The sequence below is a fragment of the Grampus griseus genome, assembly GCF_964374135.1.
Source record: "Grampus griseus genome assembly, chromosome: 20".
NCBI classification, from domain to species: domain Eukaryota; kingdom Metazoa; phylum Chordata; class Mammalia; order Artiodactyla; family Delphinidae; genus Grampus; species Grampus griseus.
Genome location: NC_139014.1, coordinates 26,352,455 through 26,380,151, shown reverse-complemented (window position 1 = coordinate 26,380,151; position 27,697 = coordinate 26,352,455). Strand labels below are relative to the sequence as shown.

General features: G+C 39.0%; 1 protein-coding gene across 1 annotated transcript in view; it reads right to left on the bottom strand.

Annotated features, from left to right (window-relative positions):
- Positions 1–27,697, bottom strand: part of ACACA (acetyl-CoA carboxylase alpha) — a 232,670-nt gene that overhangs the window by 69,806 nt on the left and 135,167 nt on the right. Inside the window, 6 exon segments of the mRNA XM_082678994.1 lie at positions 13,464–13,610; positions 15,166–15,321; positions 19,870–20,073; positions 22,422–22,577; positions 24,290–24,505; positions 25,746–25,787. Of these exon segments, the coding sequence (XP_082535120.1) occupies positions 13,464–13,610; positions 15,166–15,321; positions 19,870–20,073; positions 22,422–22,577; positions 24,290–24,505; positions 25,746–25,787 (921 nt within the window).

The window sequence follows — 27,697 nt, the reverse complement described above, 5'->3', positions numbered from 1 at the left end:
CTATCTGCTCATTAAAGACAGAGAAAAGGAAGAAGAAACAGATCATCCAAAAAACAGCGCAAAGAAACTCCAAATATCAGGATAATTTCGGTCATAGTTTTTAAGAAGCTGATCAATATGGTGCCCACGTGGGGAAAAATATTTTAACTGCCTTCTCACGTGGCCCTCTAATCCAGCATCTCTTTTGTTTTTCAGGAAGGAAAAGCTATTTCCTCTAAATGCACTTGTAGTTAGGAAGATTGGGCTCTACACCAAATTTTATGACATATTAACTTTAGCCACCTAGGCCAGAGTAGCTTAGGTACAAGCCCAGAAGAATCTACTTTAGCATTTGCATGCGAATGCAAACACTGTGTCTATGTGGCACTGGGCAAGCAAATAACACTCTTATCTTTTGCTATTACCTGGGGACTCTGTGTCACTTGGGCAGTCAGTTCAGCAATTGGCCAGGTCATTATGCTTGCAATATTGACTGCTAATTATTAGTAGTACTTTTAAAAAAATTAATTAATGAATTTATTTTTGTCTGCGATCGGTCTTCGTTGCTGTGCGCAGGCTTTCTCTAGTTGCAGTGAGCGGGGGCTACTCTTGCGGTAAGCAGGCTTCTCATTGCGGTGGCTTCTCTTGTTGCGGAGCACAGGCTCTAGACGCATGGGCTTCAGTAGTTGTGGCTCGTGGGCTCTAGAGTGCAGGCTCAGTAGTCGTGATGCATGGGCTTAGTTGCTCCGTGGCATGTGGGATCTTCCCGGACCAGGGCTCGAACCCATGTCCCTGCATTGGCAGGCGGATCCTTAACCACTGTGTCACCAGCGAAGTCCCTTGACTTCTAATTAGGTGTCAACACAGCAGCACCAAGAACACACTACTCTTAATGTCTTTCTAAAATGTGTCCCTTATCAACTGTCCCCCTCCCCACTTAAAAAGTACCAGTACAGAATGGAGGGTGTTGTGTGAGTCTTGGTACAGTGAGATTCCTCATTGGAAGAGATTAAGTTTTGAATAAGCACAATGGATAAATCTCTAAGGAAGAATCTGTTGCTCAATTTATATTAAAAATTAGATTTTACTGCTAATCAAATGACGGGATACATAATGGTGAACATGGGCTTGGGAGTCAAACAAACTTGGATCCACATCTAAGCCCTACCACTTATTAACTGTGTGACCTTGGGAAAGTCACTTAACTTTATCGAGCTTCAATGTCCCCACATACAAAATTAAGAAAATATTACCTACGGGATTGATGAAAAACTATTAGAAGCAGTAATCTATTCTATTAACTCTAACATACAAAGTTTGCCTTTGTCTCTCCTCTCAACCTATCCAAATCTCACCCGTTCCATAAAGGTGCATTCAAATTCCATTTCCTCAGAAAAGCTTCCCCTCGTCTAAAGTGACTCCTTTCTTCTGATCACCTACTAAGACCTTCATACAGAGAATTCATTTGATAATTAACCACATGTGGCCTAGGACAGCGTTTAGCTGGCAGCTTGAACCATCATATCATCTATCCCAGTGCACAGCAGGACTCCTGCACATTTCTACACATAATATGGGAGTAATAAATCCTTGCTGGTTCCACAGTCATTTCGTTTTTTAAATGATACGTGGAAAATAGTCAACACCAAAGGCTTAGAACATCGTGCATGACTTATCTCTAGGGATCACAGAATAACAGTACTAAATATCATTAAAATAGTTTATTTTAAAAAAATAATAAGAATAATAGCTACCATTAATCGCACACTTATAACATGCTGTACTGTACTATAAATGTTAATAAATACTGATAATAGTTAGGAGGTTAAGCTGGAAAATCTGCCTGTCTTGGTTCAAATTTCAGCTTTATATGAGCTGTATAGCCTTGGACAAGTCACTTAACCTTAACCTTAACCTCAATTTTTCCAGTTATACAATGGGGATAACAATATCTTTCCGGAGGGATTGTTGAGAGGAACACCACATTAAATTAGTACAGAGCCTGGCATATAAAAGTCCTCCAATAGTAGCTATTATTATTATTAATTTTAAAAACAGCTGTTATTATTGCCACGAGAAAACCAAGGCACAGAGGACTTAAGTAACTTGTCCTATACCGAGTGTGAATGATTTATTCTTTAAAGTATGATTCACATAATTTCATTTACTAGAGAAATTAAGGAAGTATGTTCCAGACTACTGCCACTGCACTTAGCTGAAACGATATGGAAACATGAACATCAATTATAACACAAACATAAATGTCGTTGACACCTAAAGGCAATGTGGTACCCTGGATTGGATCCTGGAGCAGAAAAAGGTCATTAGTAGAAATATTGGTGAAATCCAAAACAAAGTCTGTATTTTATTTAACAGTATGGTATTATACCAATGTTAATTTCTTAGTTTTTATAATTATAACATGGTTATATAACGGAATAATGTTAGGGGAAGCTGGGTGAAGGTTAATGGAGGTTAAATGGGAACTCTGTATGATTTTTGTAACTCTTCTGTAAATCTAACATTATTTTAAGATAAAAAGCTGAAAAAATAAATGTCATGATAAAAACTTTTTTAGAGGGAATATATTGACTAGTGATGTCATTGTTAGTGTTCTGTTCAGCCTTATAAAATGGTGGCTATGAAGACTATGAACAGTATTTTAAAATACCCATGATGTAATGCTAAATTTAAAGAAGCAGGATAACAAAATTGCATGCATACCATAATAACTCTGAGAGGCAAAACGGTGTGGTAGTCAAGGGCACAGACTCAGAAACTATATTCTACAAATCTGAATCTAATGTAATCTGACTCTGACAGAATAGAGGTTCAGTCAGTTTTCTAGCCACACAACCTTAGGTAAGTTAGTAACCTCTATATGCCTGAGTTTCCTCATCAGTAAAATGGGGTAATAATAACCTATTGTATTAAGTCTGCTGTGAAGACTAAATACATGTTAAATCTTACAGTAAGTGTTACAACACACGCACACATGCACACACACACTATCTCTATCTAAAAGCTTGTTGGGGGCTGGGGGGAAGGGAAATAAAGAAACATAGCAAAATGGGATGATAATTATTTAGGATGATGGGACTGTGAATTTTTTCCCCATTTTCCAAATTTCTTTAATGTGTTTATGCCTTCATAACTTAAAAATTTTATAAATTAAAAAGGGAGGGCTTCCCTGGTGGCGCAGTGGTTGAGAGTCTGCCTGCCGATACAGGGGACACGGGTTCGTGCCCCGGTCTGGGAAGATCCCACATGCCGCGGAGCGGCTGGGCCCGTGAGCCATGGCTGAGCCTGCGCGTCCGGAGCCTGTGCTCCGCAACGGGAGAGGCCACAACAGTGAGAGGCCCGCGTACCACAAAAAAAAATTAAAAAATAAATAAATAAAAAGGGAGAAAAAACTACCGAATACTTCTTCACTGGGTAACAGGTACATGGGAGCTTATATTATTATCTCTAGTGCACATTTGAACATTTTCACAGTGAAAAAAAAAATTTTAAGGAGGAAAAAAAAAATCTCACCAACCCAACGTATTTCTCATGTTTTAGAGGAACTGACTCTAAGTTTTAGTTATACTACAACAGATCACATTTATATAAAATTTAAAGAGAGGAATAAACATATGAAAACTTAAAATCAAGACTCACCTTAAAGGGAGAAGAGTCTCAAGAACTGTCTTAGTCTGTTGGGGCTATCCTTTCCTTTTTTAAAAAGAAATGCTCTGCAATGATGTGGTATAATGTAAACATATGTATATATAGGTTTATACAATATTAATATCTCTACCTTAGAAGTATTGCCTCAGTGTTTTTCTGGTCTGATAGTTAAATACATATTCATACTTTTAAAGTCAATATTTGTACAATAGACAAGAACAGTGCCTATCAGCTAAATACATATTTAGGACTGTACCACATGTACTCCAAACATGTACTAAAATCAAAAGCTTATATTTATACAGAGCCTTTCATCTTGAAGGGGGCTAAAGAGCTTTACAAACATGTACATAAAAGGACATTTGCACTGACAGGCAGGCAAGATATCAATTCACCCGCTCCCCTATTTCTTCCAGCAGTCTGGGGTAGGAACACATGGTGTCAACAGATGCAGGTCTGTAACAGCTGCAAAGACATGTAACACAATAATCCACTATACCCAGTCACTGAAAGAGGGCTTGCAGCTCGAGAACAGCAACTGCTCTCCTCCAGTGCAGAAGCACCACGGCCATTGCCAGCTTTGTGTTTTTAAATTATTCTCTACCAAACTCAACTAATCACCTGACAAAATTGAATTTGATACTGGAAATGGTTTCTGAATGCAAAGTACTTTGTCTGATGATGAAAACTAGTTTGAAAAACGCTTTCCTCTGCCCTTGTTAGATTTAGAAAAAGAAAAGGGGGTCACAACATTCAGGAGAAATGGTTCAAAATATTCTATCTAAGAATAGCTTTGTCTCAGAGGATTGGGTCATTACTTCAGAAGACAGTCATATTTTCCTCCCATTTAATTAGGACACCGTAAGTTTTTCAGTCAAATTACTTTATATGGGGTCTATCTATATTATACACACAATGGAGGTTTTATATTGAAAATTCTGCAATCACTATATAAAAGCATACACAAGTGTGACAATGTGATTAGGAATATGACATTCACTGACTTCACCTAAGCCAAGCTGCCCTGTATGTTAACTTAAAAATAACAACCGAAGGAAATTCCATCACCGGATCCTCTTGTTTCAGCTTCTCTCTCCCTCCAACGTTTCTATGCAATAAAACCTAGTGAAAATGACACTCCAGGACTAAGGGCTAAGGACGACTAAAGGGCTAAGGAAGCAACAAAGTGAGAACATGTAGCCTGAAAGGGGCTTGTCAGAGTGGCTGGGTTTATGGTCTAACGAGTGTCAGACTCGGGCTTTTGGTCCCTGGCAGTGCCACTGACTTCTTCCCTGGCCATTGTCTTGCTGAGAGAGGCATGGACTAACCAAGTGGTTCTAGGGACTTACCGCCAATTACAGTTTCATTAACATAGCCATAAATCAGTTTTTAAAATATCTAATTTCAGATTATTTTTGATAACAGAGCATTCCAATTAGCAGGCTTCTTAGGTGTAGGATTATCCACCTAAACTAATTACCTTAAAGTGAGAAAGGGAAGAGGTCCAAAAGAGTTACCGTGAATAAGTTAAGGATCAGCAGAAATAAACATTTGTTTTCCTTATACAAGTTCTAAGGAAGAAGATATTTCTTTGGCCACAGTCTGATCCTGGAATAAACACGCGCAAGCAAGGGAGGAGGGGATGGGGCGGAGAAGGCAAGCAGAAGAGAACAGTCTTATTTAACTGTTTTTATGTGGGTAAAATGATTTGTGCTACAGTATTTCCATAAGAAGTGGGACCATTATTTTCCTGTAGAAACACATTTGGTTTGAAAAGTATCACTGGACAGGACGTGAAAATCAAACCGAATGAATTATTCACAACCTCCGATCAGAGGTGATCATTATTTCTGATGCTCCAAACAGTGATTAGGATTCTGCCCTGAGATGTCATTTTCTCGCTGAGTAACACCAGTGATACAGAAAGGCATTATCTATCTATTCATATGTGTATTTTTTCTCCTGGGAGGACCTTGGTTTAATGTTACTATAACAGATAATAAAAACATGATAATATTAACATTTATTCTGATGACGCCCATAAATGCCATTAGTCTGACACAAAGTGTCAACACTAATCATGACCCCAAATTAACACCAAAATTGACATCAACATTAATTGTACTATCAGTGTGAATAGAAGGTACAAGTGTACATATGCACATGTATACACCTGCTCTTTCCAAAGCTGCTGCTACCACAAAGTAAAACAACAATATTTAAGCTCAATAAAGAAATCTGAAGGGAAAGCTAAGGGGCACAACAGGACAGGAATTTGTTGTCAAGGATGTAAGAAGCATTCAAGTCTAGCTATGCCGTGGGAAGTAGAAAGGGAGTATCTTTGCCACAGCTGCCTTTCTTATATCTCCACACTTTGAGTTCATCGGTAATAATATCTTTCTACATGGACCTAAACACAGGTTAGACTGTGGTTGAGATGTCGAAGCTTTATTTATTTTCCATGCTGAAAGTCTAAAAGTTGAGTGTTTCTGGCAAAGCCTCCAGTAGCTATTGTGCTACTACTGCTAATGCTGGGAAGATGACTATCCGACAAGGCTCTGGGGCAGAAATATAAAGAATCCTAGAACGTTAGAGCCGAAACAGACCCAGGCAGCATCTGCATCATGAAGATGAAAAAACTAAGATCCAGAGAGAAGAAATATGAACTTGAGTTCCTTTTCAGACAGATAACAAAATGCTACCTTTCCCCCTTCCTTTTGTATGTTGGATGGAATACTTCACTTTTAATTAGATACCATCAAAAAATAATTACAATTTTAACTTATATTAGAACCTCGTGGGGAAAAAAAAATACATCATGAAATATTAGAAAATACTGTATAGGTCTTAAAAGGTATATTTTTAAACCATAAGGCAATGCAATATTTGACTTAATTTGTGCCATTCAGAAAAAACATGCTGAAAAAATGTCAACGCCTTCCATGTTGTATTATCTTCTGGATATCATATTCCATTGCCTAGTGTCATGTGAGCACATAAAGGAGCTGAAAACAATTTTCTTAACAGCTGAAAAAGTCTTTTTTTCATGCTTGGATAATTCAAAAATGGCTGAACAAACTTACCTCAACCCTTCTAAAAAGCGATAAAAGGATAAGAAAAATATCATTTTTAGAGCAAAAACTTTTCTTCCCAAAGGTAATTCTTTGAAAATGTTACCAAAGATTAGAAATAATAATTTTAAACAGGGGAATTGTTTCTTCCTGTACTATTTATATGCTTGAAACCACAGTAATTTTACACATGTACACACAATGCTTTAATAAACATACCAATTTTTAAAAACACATGCAATGGAGCACATACAAGCCAGTGGTATTTGAGAAATGGGGTGCCGGAGTGACTGGTTGATAGGGAAATTAACCAAGCTGGCCTACCACAGTTCAGAAAGCCTCCCCCATTAATCATGTAAACGAATGTTGAACTCTGATGCTCCACGCTACACTTCATCCTCTGGTGTCATCTGTTGCTGTCCTGATGTTCATTATTGCCTCTTGTTGGAGCTGTAAAATTTCTTGACATAGGGTACTATATCACACCCTTTTTCTGTAAAATCTTAAAAATTAAGATGTATGAAAATGCTGGCAAGTTCATCCTTTTGTTTAAAGGCTAACTCTAAGGACTTACTTTTGAAAGGCACTGAGGAGCCCTCCGCAAGTGCTGCTTTGGTTGGCCAAGGGATGCATTAGGATTTTCAAGGTCAGTCAAGCTCATTGGGCCTTGGTTTGCTACTAATGAAATAAGTCAAAATCAACTAATCGACCCGATGAGAACTCTCCAGCTCCAATAACAGACATTAAGAAGGAATTTGAAGAAAAATATATACATCCCAGAAGAACAGTGTTAGGAATTCATTAGAAGTAATTCCACGGCAGAAAGACCTAGCTTTCAAAAGTAGCCTCAATATTTTTCTGATGAGGGACTCAACTTTGGTTCTGAAGAGCATTTCAGACAAAGACTTGTAGCCAAACACACTCACTAAGAATGAGGCTAAAAGAAGAAAAGTGCACAATAATTTTAAATAAAACGATCTTACCATGTATTCCGTAATACGTCTTTTTCTGTACTTGAAATTCCTATCTTGCTAGGCTAAAAAGATTCAAAATTGGTTTTTTAAAGTCCTTGATGAAAAATAAGGTAAGTGCAAATTATGAATGTTTATATATAATCAGTGGAATGTGATACTTTTCTGCCGAGGATCTCAAAGCACTTAGAAACATTCTCCCATCTTCAGGGACAGATTGGTGGCAAGGACCATTAGTCTCTTTTTATAACTTGAACAGTCAGTGCACAGACCATGATCCTGTTTTTCAGATCTGCTTTTCTTGGGTCTATTTCAGAGCTCACCTTCAGCATGCTACAATACAAATATGCCTCTTTTCCAACACACATCTAAAAGACTGATATGGACTCAATTTCCACACCCAGCATGAAAAGGTAAACTGATTTCAAAAGAATGAAACAAAAGCACAGTAAAATACATCTAAATTAGCTTCCCATTCATGGAGCTATTCTGAGGTTAAATCGAGTAAAACAATAGGCAAAAGGCTAATGTTAAACTAGAAAAATATTTGGGTTTTGTTCGCATGAGAAATGGTCAACCCTTTCCTTACTCAACTCAAGCCCACAAACGCTCTCTCCAGTCAGTTTCAAAGCATCATGGATGGCACTAGAATGTAAGTCCAGGAGAGCCCAAGCAATTCCTTTGAGAGTATGGAAAATGTCAACCAAGTGAATTAAGACAGAGGGTTATGGTGGTTTTTCTAAAATAAGAGGTCCTTTGGGTTAAGAGGTCCAGCCTAAGAACTGTCAAAATAGATCTACTAATTAATTTCTTCCAATCTTTCAGGCTTACATAAGCTTACCAACCTCCTTTCCCTATCCAACTCCTAAATTTTATTTTTGTTTTTATACTCAAATTAGAGATTTCAAAGGATTATAGCAAAAGTAAGTGAGACGCAGTGTCAAAATGGTAAGATTTATTTAAGCTAGTCAATAGATGCAGGGATATTTGTCATATCACTCCATATTTTTCTGTAAGTTTGAAATATTTTATAATAAAAAAAGTTAAAGAGATAGTTACACCTTCGTGGAACTGGACAACAGTACCTTGCCAACAATTAGACGACAGTTAAATACAGGCAAGGCTGAACAGTTCTAGAACTGAATTCTTAATCCCCACCATTTCATCCCCCAGAACATAAAGCAGGACTGAAACCAAGATACCAGTCATAATGGCAGCTAGCCTTCGAACTTTAATTTATACTACTTATTTCCCTCCTCGATCATTCTCTTTCTAAAAAATGTTTCCTGTAAAAATGTGCAATCATGATGTAAGATTCAACAGATCTCCACCCAAAGGGTTAAGAGAGCAATTGCACATTGTGGGAACACTAGGCAAAGCCTACCATACCAACTGAAAAAAAAGGGAAGGATACTGCTGGATTTGCCTCACCAAACAGGGCAATTCAAGAGGCTTATCTGAAGGCTAGGCTGCTGAGAAGGAAAAACCCTGACACCTAGTGCCCATCTTAAAAAACGAAGTCTTGGAGCCACTACAATTTTAAGCCTGGCAGTGTGTGTGGAGGTGACCATCAAATTGCATTCAATCTGGAACATACTTAACTCTCAGAAAAATTTTAAGGAAAAAACGTAATGCCATGCAAGAATTCCAGTCTCTAACTACCAATCCTTTTTGGAGTACACATCCTAAACCTAATTATCATATCTGCTTCTAGACACAGCATCTTCTCATCGCAGATTTTCATTACGACAGGAGCAATGAGAGGGAATGGATAGATTCATATTGTTAAAAAGCCCATGTTCTGAAACAGTAAGGAAAACAGGGTCCTCATTTCTATCCACACTAATTTTGCTATAAAAGGTGCCCGTCTATCGTATCTTTCAGCATTGCCCAATTTGGAGATTCATCATCTAGTTCACAGAGCAGTTAAAGGAAATATAATAAAAGAATGCTAATAACATTTCAGAATATATAAGAACACAGTCTCAAGAAGGCCAGTGCTTTCTTTGTCCTACCAGGCAAAGTTAAGTTGTTCTCCGTCAAGTCGGTTACAGACGTTGGCTTGATCTTAGCCTGAGCCTTTTAATAACAGGATTTGGTGCGAAAAGCAGCTACATTGGATTGTGAACTGTTACTCAAAGTGTTCCCACCTACAATTACAGCTTCCACCAAATGATCAAAACAGGTTAGCGAACTGGCAGGAAAATGAAAACAATTCCCCCCAAATTGAGAAGCGGTGAAAGTAGAACTGTTGGTTAGCTGCGCTTCTTCTCTATCCAGGCTCAACAGCATACATTCATCTAGCTGTGTACTTACATACAGTGCCCATCACAGGAGCATGAAATCAGTTTAGTCTACGTTGCAATCACATTTTCCTCAATTTTCATCTTTACTTGAAACGATTAAAAAAAAAAAATCCTAGACAACTTATCTTTGGAGCTATTTGCAAGGAGTGCAGTTCACAGATTTGGTGTACATCTTTTTTATTCCTACTCTAAATTCATACTAAATGCAATGCCATTCAAATCTGACAATGAGAAAAATGTGTTCTCCTATACCTTTCATCACGCATAAGGTGGCATTCCTTCAGTTACATCTCTCTCAGTGGGGAAGGGACAACTAGGAAAATAGAAAGGAGAGAGTAGCTAACATCACATCAGAAAAGCTCTCTTTTGCCTGCTTTTAACTCGGCCACAATGTTCAAAATGCAGGTCACATCTCTGCTGAAACAGCCAATATTCTTCCTCAAATGGCAAACAAGTTACCTAAAACTAAATGGAACTGAACTGTTCCAAGTCCTGGTCCCGTCACCTTTTTACCTATTTACTGTCCTGGAAAAAAAATCGGGAAGAAAGACTGGTTACCCACACAGCCGATGGTATGATAAGTGCAGGCTTTCTGCCTTTGATTACGGGGAGAAGCATCTCAATTCACGGGGAAACTCTGCAGGAATCTCTTGTTTTACCTGTATTCCTTATATCCATGTGCTAGCTTTGAAACCCAGAAACTCCAATCCTTCAAGGTAATGCAATATCACCCACCATGATGACCTGGTGGAGCTGTCACCTTTGGAGAACACCACATTATGATGATTTAATGGCTACGTGGCACTGACGCATTTACATTGAGCCTTGGCTCTCAGAACATTAACAGGTCAATCTTATATTCCTTTTTCTAATAAAACTATTTCTCAAGGCTCCGTTAGATGCCCATTCTCTTTGGGATAGGACTGATTTGCTCCCAATCTCATCAACATGAGCTCTTTTCCTTCCCCTCACATCATTCTTGGGGTAATATGTAGAGTGCCAAGCTCATGACAAACTTGTCTCTTTGGCCAAAGAAAATTAAACGGCAATTGCTGAAAGTCAACTTGCCTTGATAAAACTGGGCTCAGCACGAGGAAATACATCCTCCTGACACCTCGTCATCTCTTAGGCACAGCTGTCCCTCAGAGTTCTGACTGCTGAAACTCCATCTTTAGATTGGTCAGTCACTCAGTGGACATGCTTCATTGTACGTTCAAGCTCTTGGTAACCGAGTTGGATACTAATACCCCAACCTCATTCCTGTTGTGCAGGACCCTATAATCTAGCTACGGCCACTGACTGACTTCACCAGCCACGCCGGGCATTAGTCACTAAGTGCTCACAAAAGAAAACAGTCTCACTCCTCCTGAGCTCAAAGACTCAGAAACAGCAAGCTGACACTCAGCTTCAATCCTAGTCAACCATTTGAAGGAAAGGAAAAGAGAACAAAGAAAACAGGCAACTAAGGAGGGAAAAGAGGAGGACAAGAAGAAAGTAAGAACTGACGAAAAGCAAAAAAAATTTCAAATACTATTAGATTTCTAGATTTCAAGATTATTATTAAAGCATTGGGCAAAGGAAAACATGTGGTCCCTGTATTGACGCTACTACTCATAGCCCTAGTCCTATGCTGCTGTTTAAGACATCCTTTTGCACCAAGGTTTGTTGGGTCTCAAAAGGGTTAAAAAAAACGTTTAATTTTTTTTTTTATTCGTGTGTGTGCGTGTGTGTGTGTGTGTGTGTGTGTGTGTGTGTGTGTGTGTGTGGTCTTTGGGTACAGAGTCCCGTATAATAAGACTATTTGTATTCATACTGGCAGAGTAAACACTACATGTTCATGCCCAGGCAGCTCTGTGCTTGTAATTTCAGCAAGAACAGAGCTCTGTCCCTCTGGGACTTCACTATTCCCCCAGTCTCCATTCGCTCAAACAGAATGAGAGCAGAGAGAAAGCAGGACAGAAAGATCATGGCAAGAGGTTTCACACAGCACTGCAGCTAGCTTTCACGTGGCCAAAAATCTCATTTTGTGTTTTAATTACATTAGTTAAAAGCGTTTTTCTCGCAGTCCCCTGTTCACAAGGGTGCCTTCCACTCCTGAAGACTCCACTGTTCAATGAATCAGAATTTAAGTCTAGCACAATGAAGCTTTTCTTTGCTGCTGAGGGGTTCACTAAGTAGATGCTACACACAGTGGCATAAACCTCTGCCGCAACTTTGTGTGTTAATGAGTATACAGACACCTACTCTCGTCAACATTCTACGCATCCTTTCTCCCCAGCCTCTCGCCTTTGCTACTAGATTAGAAGAACTCCTACAAGTCTGATACTCTCCATCGCGTCCAATGCTTGCATCCATCTTAATACCAAACCATCTACTTTTGGCAGCCACTGGTGTACCTGCTGAACAACCACGTACCTTGTACATATAGGAAATGTTTTTGAAAAAGATACTGCGTAAAATGGGAAAAAATTGCATTTATCCCCAAAGGTCTACCCAGTCTGTTTATGGTGAACACTCAGATAGAGATTACTCCTTCTAAGGAACGAGATTTATCTAGGGATTACATCTAAGGTTAAAATAAAAACATATCTCATTTTAGGCTTATTACTGTTGTTATCACTGTTGTTATAACTGTACATTAGAAGCATAGTTAGACTCAGGAAGAATCTCAGTGCACTGAGGAGGATGTGGGGTATAGGGCAGAATACGACTGTACATCATTAACAGTGTACTACAGGAGAAAGGAATCCAAAGCTAGAAAAGGCACTCCTGGATAACTATCAGACACGGGTTCTCTGTTACCTCCTTTTATGTTTAAACCCCTGGTTCTGATTGGGCCCCTTTAAGAAGAAAATATTTACCATGCTCACGACAGTACCAGATGAAATTACCTGAGCACGAAAAAACATATCAAAAATTGTACACCAGTATGCAAAGTAAGTATCCAAATAAGGAAAAACATCAAGAAACATTCTAAATGCTTTTATTATAGAAAACTCTCAAAATTTCAAACATATACAAAAATAGAGAAAATAATCTAGTCCTATGTATCTATCACCTTGCTTCAGTTAACAACTCATGTTCAATCCTGTTTCACCTGTACTCCCACATTCACACCCCCTCATTATTCTGAAGCAAATCCTAGAGATTAGATCATTTTATCTATAACTATTTTAGTATGTATCTCTAACAGAAAATAATACTTTTTTAAAAAGCAAAATTGTAATAGCATTTTAAAAACATGTAATACCATTATCACACTTAAAAAACTACTGATAATTCCTTGCTATCCAGTCAATGTTCTCTGGCTAAAGAATTCTACCAACAGGACTACTATTTCTACCAATAGGACTACTATGCTGCCTATGCCACTCAGATCTTAATACTATTTAATGACCAGCCCCATGGAAAGCTGGTACTAGTGGGCACAAAGATAAGAAAGGGGAGAGGGGAACGCAACTACTTGCCTCATTTCCTCCTGGAAGCCTGTTCATGTGGACCAGTTGACCTTGATCATCCAACACAAGCTCAGTGTACGTCAGCATGTCTGAAGGCAGAGGGGGTGATGGAAGGAATGCTTGAGTGGACATAGACTCCCAGAGTTTGATCAGGGACTAAAGGAGGAGAAAAGTTTGACTAATCAGTAACAATTAGCATTTCAACATGAACAAAATAAATATTAAAATATCGTCAGTCTAGTTTTGCTCTTTCTTTTCCAAATGTTCTGCTGAGTGTCTAAACGTTAGACCAAATTCTAGAGCTCTCATTCTCAGTTGAAATAGATTTGTAATTGTCTTTAACATAATGTTTTTTACATGCCAAAAATCAGGCACTTTTCCAACAACATCAAACTACTGAGTGATCATGAATCAGAATGAACCGGTCCCTCTTTAAAAAAGAGAAATCCTAGAGAAACTTGGCTACAGAAGAAGAACCAGGAAAGTGACATGACACTCAGCTAATACAAAGTAAACCCAAGAACACAAGAATAGAGTTTCTACTAGAGGTTCAGGGGAAGCATCCTCTTTCTAATATCTTTTCAAAGCTACAGGCCCATACACGGGAATTAGCTCACTAGAGGTGTATGACTGTAAATGTGCAAATCAAGTCTGCTCAAATTTGAGAAAACAGAGAGACACACCTATCATTTTAAAACGATTTCAATTTCCACTCCCAACTTCATGTTACCAAAAATATTGCTGCATGAAGTGGGAACTAGTTTAGTTGTTTCTCGGCTTGCCTCAAAGCAACATTTCAAACCAATATGACTCCTTCATACTTACAAGTCCAAATCACTGTGTTTATGTCCATTCTATAGGAAGAATTATATAGGATGTGATTTCTCTTTATGGCACTGGCACTGGGGAACAGAATCAACACTCAACTTCTAGGCTAACAACGCCGGTAATACTGAACGAAGGCAGCTATGTTTCAAGGGAGAGACCTTGTAAACAAATGGTTACATAAAGGAAATCTCTTGTATTTCTGAATAATACAGGAAGTACAGAAAGACTATTTACTAAGACCGCATGTATTACTTTATTAAAATTCAAATGTGGTAACAATGGTATTTTTGACTAGGAGACTTGGAAAAATCCTATGTTCACAGATTTTTTTAAGGACAAATTCAGTATTCTTTCGATACACTAGTTTTTATTCAGCTATAATAAATCTCCCACAAAAGAACTGATAATTTAAACTGTGTACCATGAACTCTATATCTATTTGTATATGTTATACATTGATTCTCATCATATTAACCTAGGTTATCAGTTAGAGACCTGGGTTATCTTGGAAAATAGGAAAACGAGAACTCGAGTTTCAAATCTCTTTTTGATTTGAATATAGGCTTTGGAAATAGACACCTAAATGTAACTCCTTACACCGGTCATCGTAAACTACCATCGCAGGCATGTGGTCTCAGTTTACTCTTTTCTACTCAACAGAGGCCTCTATTCTCACCATTCTTCCTGTTAATTCATAAAGAACCACCCAACATCTGAGTTGGCAGTCACAATCCCAAAAGAGATAGAAGTGAGAACAGTGTCGAGATATTTCCTGCCTTTTGGAAGCGCCCTATTCCAGTCTAAGCTGCATCTGATGAAAATTCAGGAAAAATCTTGCCTCTTTGGCACATGTCAGATCTCCCCCACCGTTAGCCACCTTTACCTGCCGAAACATCTCTGGGATATCATATATGTATGTTGTCCCTAAGGACTGTGCCTGGAACCTCTTTGATTGAAGCAGGTCTTTGGTCACATATGGAGTGTTGATTAACATTCCATGTAATGGTCCCTGTTTGTCTCCGTATGCCTGAAACATGATCTGCAGGAAAAAAGAGGATGGCATGGGGAGTTAAAAGACAGGGGGAAAAAGTCAGATCAGCTGCCTAGAGGGACTTTTCTTCACAAATGTTATTTCTTGAAACACATTTTTGGTGGGTTGAGTAGCTAAGATATGCCGCTTAACATTGGGTACATGGTGCTCTCACCTCTCTACAGATTAACCAACTCCAAAAGATGGTATGTAACCAACCACACATCATACTTTTGAAATCAACAAGAAAGCACAGTGTAAGTTTCACATTTCAGAGACAGACTGACAATGCTTGCCTTCTAAAGTGACTTGAATCCCATATATTCAAAAACAAAGCATGTCAACTAACCAGCTAAGCAGTTCTAGTATTTAAGTTGAGGAACAGCTAAGCACTAAAGAGAATTCTGTTCTTTCCCCAGTGGTAGAAGGCCAGGTTGAGGCTCTACCAGGTCACCTACACTTTAGTCTATTTGATTAGAAGGTGCTTCCTAAGTACGATTAGCTATATAAAGGCTTCAAAAATTTCTGACACAAATGGATTTCATCCATCCATCTAGCTAGCTAATTCTTGTTAGCTCATAAGACACAGGCTATAGTAAAAAAGAAAAAAAAATTTATTAAAATATATATATAAAATATACATACATATTTCCCCCAGTATACTATGTCTACAACTAGTGAATAGCTCCTGCAATACCTATATTGTCACATAATAAAATCACTACACCAGTTTTTAATTATTTTAACTCAAATATTTCTAGAAGAGTACTTCATATTTCATATATTTAGACAGTTTTATTTGCTTATGAATATTTATAAGGGATGCCATTATTTCAATTCAATTAATACTTATTGAGTGCCCAGAGGTTGTATGACACTAAACTAGGCACTTTATGCATGAATACACAAAACATAGACTCCCAATGCAGTGAATACAAATGCAGATTGGGATGTGAGGGTATGTGTATATACCCACATACTTATTCAGGCCTTAAGTCTACCACTAATGAATAGATTTGCAGATCTGCTAAACAGGCATTAGAAGAGAATTAAGTACTCTCCTATATCCTGGGTACAGTTCAGTTAAGTGAATGCTTAGCCCTTTAGATCAGAGGAACAAATGTGTTCTACTGACTTGTTAATCAGGTCCTATTCTGGGCAAAACTTGTCTTGGGCTGCTTAAAGCCCACCAGAATGGAGCTCCCAATCCTCTTGCGCATGACCAATGAAGAAAGTCACCAGGTGGGAGGTAGAATTAGCATTGTCTTAGTAATGTGAGAGGTAGAAATAGTAATGTTTCAAGAGATTCAAAGTGTTACGTGAGGCCAGGGTGTTAGTATGTGAAAACTGGACTTAAGAGGAGGTAACCCAAATCAAAATAAGAAAAAAAGGAGCCAAGGCAGTAGGTTCTTGGAACTACATTCCAAGTACATACCTATAGGTCTTATCTTTCTATTAGATAGAAAGATAGGTACAGTTTTGCAAGGTCTGGAATAAAGTCAGGCTGGTCATTTAAGCAATGTAACTGTAGGTACTTTCACTGCTGGTGGGAATTTAAAATGGTACAACCTCTTTGGCAAACAGTTTGGCAGTTTCTTATAAAATTAAACATACACTTACTATGACTCAATAATTATACTCATATATTTACTCGAGAGAAATGAAAACATATCTACACAAATATTTGTAAATGACTGTTCACAGCAGCTTTACTCAGAATAGCCCAAACTGGAAAAATAAAGCCTCAAATGTCCATTGACAGGTGAATGGATATAAAAATTTTGGTATATTCACAAAATGGAACACTACTCAGCAATGAAAAAGAACATACCCATAATCCATGCAACATGGATGAATCTCAAAAACACTATGCTGAGCAAAAGAAGCCAGACACAAAATAGTACCTATTGTCTAATTTCATTTATATGAAATTCTAGGACAGGCAAAACTATAATAATAGAAAACAGATCAGTGGATGCCTAGGGCTGGGGCTGCAAAGGAGAATAAGAAAACTTTTGAGGGTGTCAAGGGTTCTCTATCATGACTGTGATGGTAGTTACACAGGTGTGTGCAATTTCACAATGAATTAAACTGCACACATAAAATGAGTGCATTTTATTACATGTAAGTTCTATCTCAGCAAAGTTGATTTTGAAATGTGTATTTCCCTCCTACACTACACATTGGAAATCAACTGATTTATGCAGTGGATTACTCAGATCTCTCTACTATGACTGCCTGACATCAGTGTTCACTACAGCTAATTCCACAAAGACTATACAAGGGAAATAAGACAATCTGAAACTCAAGCCAGTCAACCTTGCTCCTTGTTGGCAGAAAGAATAAAAAATTATTCTGGAGCAAGAGGTTGATAGCAATGGACAGCATTGGAAGCCTCTGAATGGTCACTTATCTATCTACGTTGTCTATGTTAATTCCATTTTCTACTATAATGGCCATAGTAATTAAAACTGGTAAAGTATATGTTTTACAAGTTCATGAAAACAGGTACACATTTTGTTTATCACACACTTTTCACCAGAGGCCATCAAAAGGGCTTCTCTTGCAAAACAATCTCTGATCCCTTCTAATCTGCTCCCTTAGAGCCTGGTACTTACTTATGATGGCACAAATCATAATCATACAAGAGAGAAACTAATTATCCACCTTCTTCCATCATGAGGTAAATTTCTTGAGAAGAGAGACCACTTTTTAATCTTTGTATCCACTGCTTGGTACATTATACGTGGTCAATAAATGTTAAATTAATGAACAAATGAATGAATGATACCCATGGTTCTATATTGTTTTAAATTCATATAATAACTCACTAGAGCAAAGAAAGGGAAAAAACAAATTGGCAAGAAGCATCAAGTAGGCTTTCAGGGTGCCAGAACTGAGTTAGAAGCTGTTCCTTTTGTGGTCTCCCTCCTCTAGTCATGGGCTTGAGCTCACGCTTGGCAATGGCTGTTGAATCTCAACTGAAGAGCCTCAGGGAGACCCCCTTCCTTCAGGGCTTACTAAACATGCCAGACCCATGGGAAGAGGGGTGCTCCCTCAGGCTAAAGGCAGCTCATTCGTTCTTTCAGATACTTAGTGAGTGCTTATTTTGTGCCAGGCACAGTACTAAGCCCTGATTGAGGGCAACTGCTCCTTTCATGCCCCTGTGTCACAACTACCCAGCATGAGGGAAATCTAAGAGCTTTCTAATAAAAGAAAGGCAGGGGGAATAGTTATGAAGAACAAACGTATTTATCAAAAACATTAAAATCTCAAGTGGCCATCTTATTTTTCACAAGAATAGATCTGCCTTGAAGCCACTGCAGGAGTTAATTAAAAACATCCCTGCCCATGGAAAGCTTTGACTGAAAATGTCTTTAAGGTTGTCCTGGAAACATCAAATGCAGCAAAAAATTATTGAATACTCTTTCTCTTGCTCACCCCTTGCACTCTTGTACACACTTTCTCTCTGTTTTAACTGTTCACTTCTCACGTGATAGGTTTCTCTGACCATCTAACTGGGAATCAAAGCACAAAATGAAAGGTCGCTCTGACAACTGTCCAAACCTAGAATTTTCATCTTCAAAATACCGGCAAAAAGTATCTTTTCTTACTGCTGTTCCCAGATTTAAAAGGACATATATAAAAACAAGAGACACATAATCTCTTTCTGTCACCCAATGCATAAAACAGAATGAGACCTTTGTGTACACATACAAAGGAGCAAGTTCATCCTTTAATGAGAAGAGAGGCACTTCCCAAGTTCAGGCCAGAGACCTACAATTAACATCCCAGTTCTTAAAAAGATGTGAGCAACGGTGAACTGACCTAAATCCTGTATCATAGCAAATGGCCCAAATATTGAGAAACCAAGGTGGTAAAACAGATTAAAAGGGAATTCTTTGTTATCACAGAACCAATCTACTTAGAAAGTCACTTTCCATTTTCATATTCTCAATTTTTCTATCTGAAAAAATGGGTTAAAGTTTGCCACTTTGCTCTTTTATAGATATATGATACTCTGAACTCTTTGAAGGAAAGATAATGTATGTAAATGGAATAAAGGGTAAATAAGATAAAGTCACTGCTTGATATTGCTAAAGCTATGATTATATTACGTTGAAACTTTCCTTCTTTGAGATAGTTCATATTTCAACAATTCCCCTTCCTTTACTTGCCAGTGAGTGGTCTAAATAGGCTGAAAATGGGAACAAGGACAAATCAGATCAGAAAAGACAAGACTGCTCAAGTAGCCGAACAGCCCTCTAAAACAGAGCCCTGGACTGCACAGTTACCTGTGGAGTCAGGTGCACTTGGCACCTGTAGGGCCCACCAATACATGACCAAAGGTTAAGGGTCTCATAACATCCATGATTAGGACAGTGGCACATCTTACGGGGCAAATGAAGTGTTTCAAATTCATGCAACCATTTAAGCTAAGAGAGGATAACCCCACTAGGTGAAACAATGGGATTTGTGAGTTTGGGTCTTTCTGTAACAAGTGGCTTCTCTCTAGGACCAAGTCAAAACTTTGAGGAGCCTGCTTGACTACTGTACCTGGGCGGTCCTGGAGTCAGTCACTTCCTTGTACAGGCTGATGTCCAAGTAATAGCCAGACTCGTTTGTCAGGAAGAGGCGGATGGGAATTGCTTTTCCAGTTGGTGTCAGGCGAATGTTGATTTTCAGTTCTGCCTGGAGGACACGTAACTTCCACAGCCGACTTCCATAGCGCATTACCATGCTCCGCACAGACTCCTCAATCTGACACAAACACAACGCCAAGCACAAAACTTAAATCCCTTGTAACTAGGACCTGTTTTGGGTCTGCCCATCTTTGGGAAGGGAGGAATGGGAAAAGATGCTGGCTTCCGGAGATGTGTCCTCCATGCATTCCTTACAAAAAGTCACAGAGTTTCTCCCCAACCCTACTCTTGCTTAGAACAAGTCAGGGACAATTTCATGCTGGCCTGGCATTTGAGTGGTTTTCTCTGGCTCACGACACCCAAATCCGCGCAACTCCCTTCCCCTTTCCCAATTATATTCATATTGTATGTCAAAGATCTGCGATATCTAAAATTACAAATGGGATTTAAGAGAAAGCCCCAAATAAGAATAAAATCTCTAGTTAAACAGCTATTAAGTAGCATTTATATGCACAGTAACTATGTTTCATTGCACTTTCAGGACCTTAAATCAGCATAGCAATTACCACCATGAGCTTTTTTCCACACAATTTTATAAAACTTTATAATATATGCTTCTTGGTAAATTGCACAAATTAAAGAAAGGCAAGTTGTAGGTGGTGCTAGAATGTTCTCTCTAAACAGAGCTCTGAAACTTGGTCACTGCCAAGTCCAACTGGGACTTAAGTAGATGGGGCAGATGTTCCCTCGTTGCTCTAAGCTTTATATCAAGACAGCTTAGTGCCCCTAGTTTTCAGGGGTTGGCGAGTTATTTTAACCAAATGGCCTTAGATGTGATTTTTCCTTATTGACTTACTAAAGCAAAAAAGAATTTTCTTCCAATAGCGCTACAGGCAGCTAGGACATACTACTCAAAATTAATGTTTTCTTAAATTAAGTATCTCTCTAAAATCCTTTCTCAAGTTCTTAGAACATCTTTTTTTTTCTCTTTTTTTTTTTTTTTGCGGTACGCGGGCCTCTCACTGTTGTGGTCTCTTCCGTTGTGGAACACAGGCTCCGGACACGCAGGCTCAGCGGCCATGGCTCACGGGCCTAGCCGCTCCGCGGCATGTGGGATCTTCCCAGACCAGGGCACGAACCCGCGTCCCCTGCATCGGCAGGCGGACTCTCAACCACTGCGCCACCAGGGAAGCCCAGAACATCTTTTTGAAAAATTTCATACCACCCTTCTCTTGTGGCTCTTCAGAAGTGTGTGCCACCTTGTAGTTTTTTTCTGCTCTTAGAATGGATTTCAAGGAGTTAACGTCTCTATTCCCACACTTGCTTGTTAACCAAGAGATATCTATCCATTCTTTTTTCAAGGGAACAAAAGTCAACATCTCTATATACAGGAAATTGACAGCTATCTATGATTAGAAAGACAGAGCCAGGGCATATGAGTGTTTGGAGTGGAAACAGAGAGGCTGATAGCAAAAACTCATGGAGAAATGATAGGTCATATCTACAAATATATATAGTTATATAGTGTCCAGGGCACGTTTTAAGTCTTCTAGTTTCATCAGTCCCAGAATGCTCAGGAGAACCTTTACTTAAACTGGATGATGAGACTTCATGAAACTCAATGAGTAGTCCTGTCCTTGGCTTTCCTGACAGACAAAGCAACCAATCAGTAGTTTGGAGTCTTGAAGAAAAAAAGTAGAAAATGATTTCTCAGGTCTTAGATGTTAAGTTCAAAAAGCAAAAGTCCATGCCTACAATAGGAGAAAGGGTTCTCCTATTCAAATTCCAAAATAGCATGAAAACGTTAGAACAGAAACAGAGAGCAACCTGTCTTTATTACACCTGAGATAAAAGGTCAAGTACAGAATCACCTTGTTTTCCTTCCTTAAATTATATGGAATGCATTTTAGAATAGAGCCTCAGGGAAGAAAACATACATAAATATATGTGGAATTCCATATCAAACAAATTCTCTTTCCATGGAAAAATACTAAAGAGAACTAAGTTAGACACTTTGGGAAGGTGTATTACTTCCCTAAGGCCACCAGGTAACCTATGAAAAGAAGCAGTAATTTTGCCAAAATGCCCTACAATAGCAAAGTTAGTTATTCCAGATGAGAAATCCTAGGGAATTAAATAAAATAGGACTGCTATCACAGCAAATATCATAAAACAGTTACCAACAGAAGAAGAGGAAGAAGTTTTGCATTTTTCTACTGCAAATAAGTGACCAGCATCATTAACATCGTACCACCTTCAGTTTGGGGGTCTGCTTTCAATGGTTATAGCACATTTTTGCCACCATCCCAGAAACCCAGTCCTACAAGCATTCTGTAAACTTTAAAGATCAAGGGTTCAATCAGCTGACCGAGAGTACCTGTTTCCAGGTCCAAGTGCAAAGAAATATGAATGAATCTCTCGGCTTGTGTTGGTGAGTGCTGGCAGAGAAGCTAAGGAGAAATGTACCTTTGAAGGGTCCATGATGACTGTAGGCACAAAGTTGAGGAAGATGTGGTTGCAGTCAGTCCGGACATTTGTATTATTAAAAGCGACCTCCAACTCATCCATGGCTTCTAGGAGCAGCCGCTCCCCTTCATTTTGTAGATATTCAAAGGAAGCTTCCTATGCAGGAAAGAAAATCACCACCAACATTAATGTGCTTTAAAAGAGGCAATAAAGAAACAGCTGTTAAACACATGAAAGAATGTTCAACATCATTAATTATCAGAAAAACGCAAATCAAAACTACAATGAGATATCATCTCACACCGGTCAGAATGGCCATTATCAAAAAATCTACAAACAATAAATGCTGGAGAGGGTGTGGAGAAAAGGGAACCCTCCTGCACTGGTGGTGGGAATGTAAACTGATACAGCCACTATGGAGAACAGTGTGGAGGTTCCTTAAAAAACTAAAAATAGAACTACCATACTACCCAGCAATCTCACTACTGGGCATATACCCTGAGAAAACTATAATTCAAAAAGAGTCATGTACCAAAATGTTCATTGCAGCTCTACTTACAATAGGCAGGACATGGAAGCAACCTAAGTGTCCATCAACAGATGAATGGATAAAGAAGATGTGGCACATATATACAACGGAATATTACTCAGCCATAAAAAGGAACGAAACTGAGTTATCTGTAATGAGGTGGATGGACCTAGAGTGTGTCATACAGAGTGAAGTAAGTCAGAAAGAGAAAAATAAATACCGTATGCTACCACAGATATATGGAATCTGAAAAAAAAAATGATCAGAAGAACCTAGGGGCAAGATGGGAATAAAGATGCAGACCTACTAGAGAATGGACTTGAGGATATGGGGAGGGGGAAGGGGAAGCTGGGACAAAGTGAGACAGTGGCATGGACATATATATACTACCAAACGTAAAAATAGATAGCTAGTGGGAAGCAGCCGCGTAGCACAGGGAGATCAGCTCAGTGCTTTGTGACCACCTAGAGGGGTGGGATAGGGAGGGTGGGAGGGAGAGAGACACAAGAGGGAAGAGATATGGGGACATATGTATACGTATAACTGATTCACTTTGTTATAAAGCAGAAACTAACACACCATTGTAAAGCAATTATACTCCAATAAAGATGTTAAAAAAAAAAAAAGAAACAGCTGTTATACATACTTAAGCAGTAGCATGTCACAAGTCATAAGGCACCTGCTGCGGATGTTATTACCTTTCTCCCTAGGGTCAACCCAATGACCACAGGCAGCAGGGGCAGGCAAGGGTCAGATAAAGACCTGCCAGACCTTCCTCCTGCCTCTTATGTATCCTTTCCTTCCAACAGGTGGAGATGCTGGGCATCCCCAGAGCAGCAACCCCACTAGGGTTATATCTCACATATGGCAAACAGAGCAGTTTAGAAAGGAAATCTGTTTAGAAAGGAAAAGCTGCAGAAAGGTTATAGCTATAGGATGCAGTAACAACTAACACACCAGCAAGCACCTTGCTATGTACAGAAAGCACCCCACCTCTAGACAGGTTTACGATGGGGTCACCTCTAACTTTTCTCCTTATCCTCTATCATCATCAAACCTTCCCTGTGATTTCTCTGTTAGCATGCTTTTTCATTTTCTCAAGCGAGTACCATCATGCTTCCATTACCAAGACAACAAATTAAAGGGGGAAAAAGCCCTTCATTACATGGAATATTTACTTCTGTGAGAGAAATGACTCTCAGACTTCTGCTGGTTATTGGAGAGTAGGATGAAAGGGAACAAGAGCCTTGATTCAAAAGAGGAAAACCTGATTTTGACCCATGCCTGTTTCTCTGTCCCTTCCCTCAGGGATAACTTCCCATTAAAGTACAGCACCCACCTTGGTGACCAGATCAGAATGTCTGATGATTGCACGGACAAAGAACCTGTAGTCTGTCACTTCTGTGCCCACTTCCACCTTGGCTGCTCCAAGGTACAGGTGCATCTTGTGATTAGCACAGGGGATGGCAGTAAGGTCAAAATTTCTCATCCGGTTCAGCTCTAACTGGAAAGCTAGGGCAGGCTCCAGGTGACGGTAGATTCGATCTTCCTCAAACTGAATGCAAGAAAAAACAGCTCACAGGAGGCAGTTACAAAATTATATTATGAAAGTGTATGTAAAAGGGATGCTTAAAAATATAAACATAAGCCATGATGTGCCAAGGAGTCAAAAAAGGAGCTACATAGGGGCTTCCCTGGTGGCGCAGTGGTTGAGAGTCCGCCTGTCGATGCAGGGGACACGGGTTCATGCCCCGGTCCGGGAAGAGCCCGCGTGCCATGGCCGCTGAGCCTGCACGTCCGGAGCCTGTGCTCCGCAACGGGAGAGGCCACAACAGTGAGAGGCCCGCATACCGCAAAAAAAAAAAAAAGGAGCTACATACAAGGAAAATGCTAGAGCTTACATAGGATTAGGCACTAAAGTCCTTGTTTACTTTGCAAGCTTTCATCATTTATGCTTTTACAAGTGGTGATGCTCTCCATTAAAAACAAACAAAAAACACCAATTCCCTCAGATTTCCTGTAGCATTTAAAGCCTTCATAATTCATTTTTTTAAAACAGTAAACCAGACTGCTTCACATTAATATCTATTTCACATACCAATATTTCAGTTTTACCCAACGAGTCTAAAACGCTTACGGGCAGGTCTTATAGTCTTATCATTTCTGGCAGAGTAAAAAGGACATAGTAAATACTTGGAAAACAAACATCATACAACTTTTAAAAATAGAGATATTTGGCTCTGGACATCCTGTATCCATACATAATTATTTACCTACCTTTTTAAAAAGTTGTATTGACATTTACTGTATGTTTTGTTGAAACTAGACATGTAAAGGGTATATGTCCATTGAGTGAATGGAGAGAGAGAGCCAAAAACATAAGCTGGTAGTAGGAAGAAAGCAACATGGTCTGAAATTTTATATTTTAAAATTGAAAAACAAATGCTCATAAACAAGACTTGAGGATAAACGAACTGTCTGTGGGTGACCAGAATAATCGTACTAAGTACAGTAGTCCTTTAATATTACATCATCAGGATTATCCTAAGGCATAGAGATGATTTTGAAAGTTATCACTTTCTTTGGGTAGGTCAATACATTTGACTGTTTCCTAAACCAAACTCTTTCAGAAGGGAGCCTTTATTAGTTCTAAGACAGATGTAAGGCAAAGGGAAGCATACGTTCAATTAGAGGAAGGAGAATGGCAAGAAATACGGCAAAGATAAGCTACTCTTGGGCTTTTAAGGAAAAAACAAAGATTAAAAAAAAAAAAGAGGAAAAAAATCAGTTCTTACCTTATCCCTTGCTCGGAATGTGAAAAACTTAGGGAATTCTCTCTGTGTTAAAGAAGCGGGGGAAATGTGTCAGTCCTTCATATATATGGCTCTTTGGGGATAAATACATAGTACAGAAACTGTCAAGCATCTAGAAGACAAGTGCCTAGAAAACATGTTCCTTACCTGGGCTTGGCCCGGGGAATATGCACGATCCTCTGGGTAACCATCACTTTGACCCCACTTACAAATTTGAGAACCACTACACTATTAACCTAACTTTAATAGCTACCCTCTTCTAGGGAAAGAAAAAATATGTATTTTTTCATCTCCCAAGTGGAAAAAGTCTTCTCGGGTGTTGCTCTTGGCAGAACCTGGCAAATAAGACCAATACACCTGAATTCTACAGCACTGCAATAGTAGTTACTGGACTGATTTCCCAAGTTTCTCCTTAAGAAACTCTTAAAATGTAAACTAGCCAGACAGCATAGAATCCCCAATCCATGTTTTTTTTCCTCATTCACTCTTAAGTCAATAATTTCAAAGGTTTAAACAATGACATTTCAAGACAAAGAAAAGTGCAAGATGTTACTTTGGTTCATACCACTATATGTATAGGAAAGAATGGGGTGGAACTAGTGAACGTGTAATCATTAGGTCTTACTGCTCTTTTGCAGGGCATTACACAAGAAAGCAACCAATTTACTAGAACCTTATTAATTAACAAAGATGAATTCAATTAGCAGAGTCCATTAGTTTCTGAAATTTAACTTATTAACACCAAATACCCCTGTTTCTCGGATGGAAAGCTCTACTGGCAGTGCTGGAATCAAGTCATTACTATTTGCCTCTATAGGAGGTTTTATTAAGGCATCTTCTTCATTATGAGTTCAATGTAATCAAACACTTATTGGTACAAGGCAGAGAGACCAGGACTAGCTGCCTACATACCCCTCAATGAACTTCAGGAACCATGAAGGAAACATGAACTGAAAGCCTTGTAGGTGGCAGGCGCTCTCATGTGTTGACCGCCGAATGCTCTCAACAACTTCTTAGGAAAGTATTGTGACCCCCAAAGGTGAACTTGGGTCTGTCTAATGCCAGAGCCTGTGCCCTTTCATCTCTACCTCTTAAGTGTAGGGTGTCACCTATCTATTCTTCCCCTCCCTGCCTCCCCCCACCCCCACCCCCAGCTGTGCCATGCAGCTTGTAGGACATTAGTTCCCTGACCAGGGATGGAACCCGAGCCTCCTGCAGTGGAAGTGTGGAGTCCTCACTACTTCCCATCAGGGAAGTCTCTCTATTCTTATTTTAATCCAAATTCCTTATTTAGAGGACTTCTCTTTCATGAGACAAAAAACAAAAACCCCAGAAATTAAAACTTTAAAGAAAAAAAGCAAAAAACAAAGCAAAACTTGTGGTTCTTGAGTTGATGGAGAACTTCTTGAATACTTTCCACAGGTCTTAGGCTTCACCTTAACTAAAGCTTGCACAGTTAATAAATCTTTTTACATTTTCCTTGGCATTTTAACTGTAAAATGGCTTTTAATAGGCTTCTAGGAGCTTGTTTAGCAAGGCTGGGAAACCACTTGTCCAGGCTTGGGTCTTTAAAAGCCCTTTGAAAGTGGATTTACACAGCACTGATCTTTTACTGATGGTGTTTTGTCCTAAATAATTCTCTAATTCCCCCTGAATGATAATGAAGAGCATGGGGATGACTTCAAGGTTAAGCAGGAAGAGGTTGAGCTGAGCTGTCAGTAGATTTCATGCTCAGGGCTTTATATAGTCTCTGTTTTGGTTTTATTCTCAAGAGGTATGGCTTTCAGAGCATTAGCTAAAAAGTAACACAAGTCAAAAAAGGAAGGGTAACAAAGTCCTTCCATGAAATTTTCTGAAAGAAAAGTCAAGAAAAGTAATGATACAATCTTTCACGCACACACTCCTCTATTCCTCCATAACTTTAATTAGTTAAC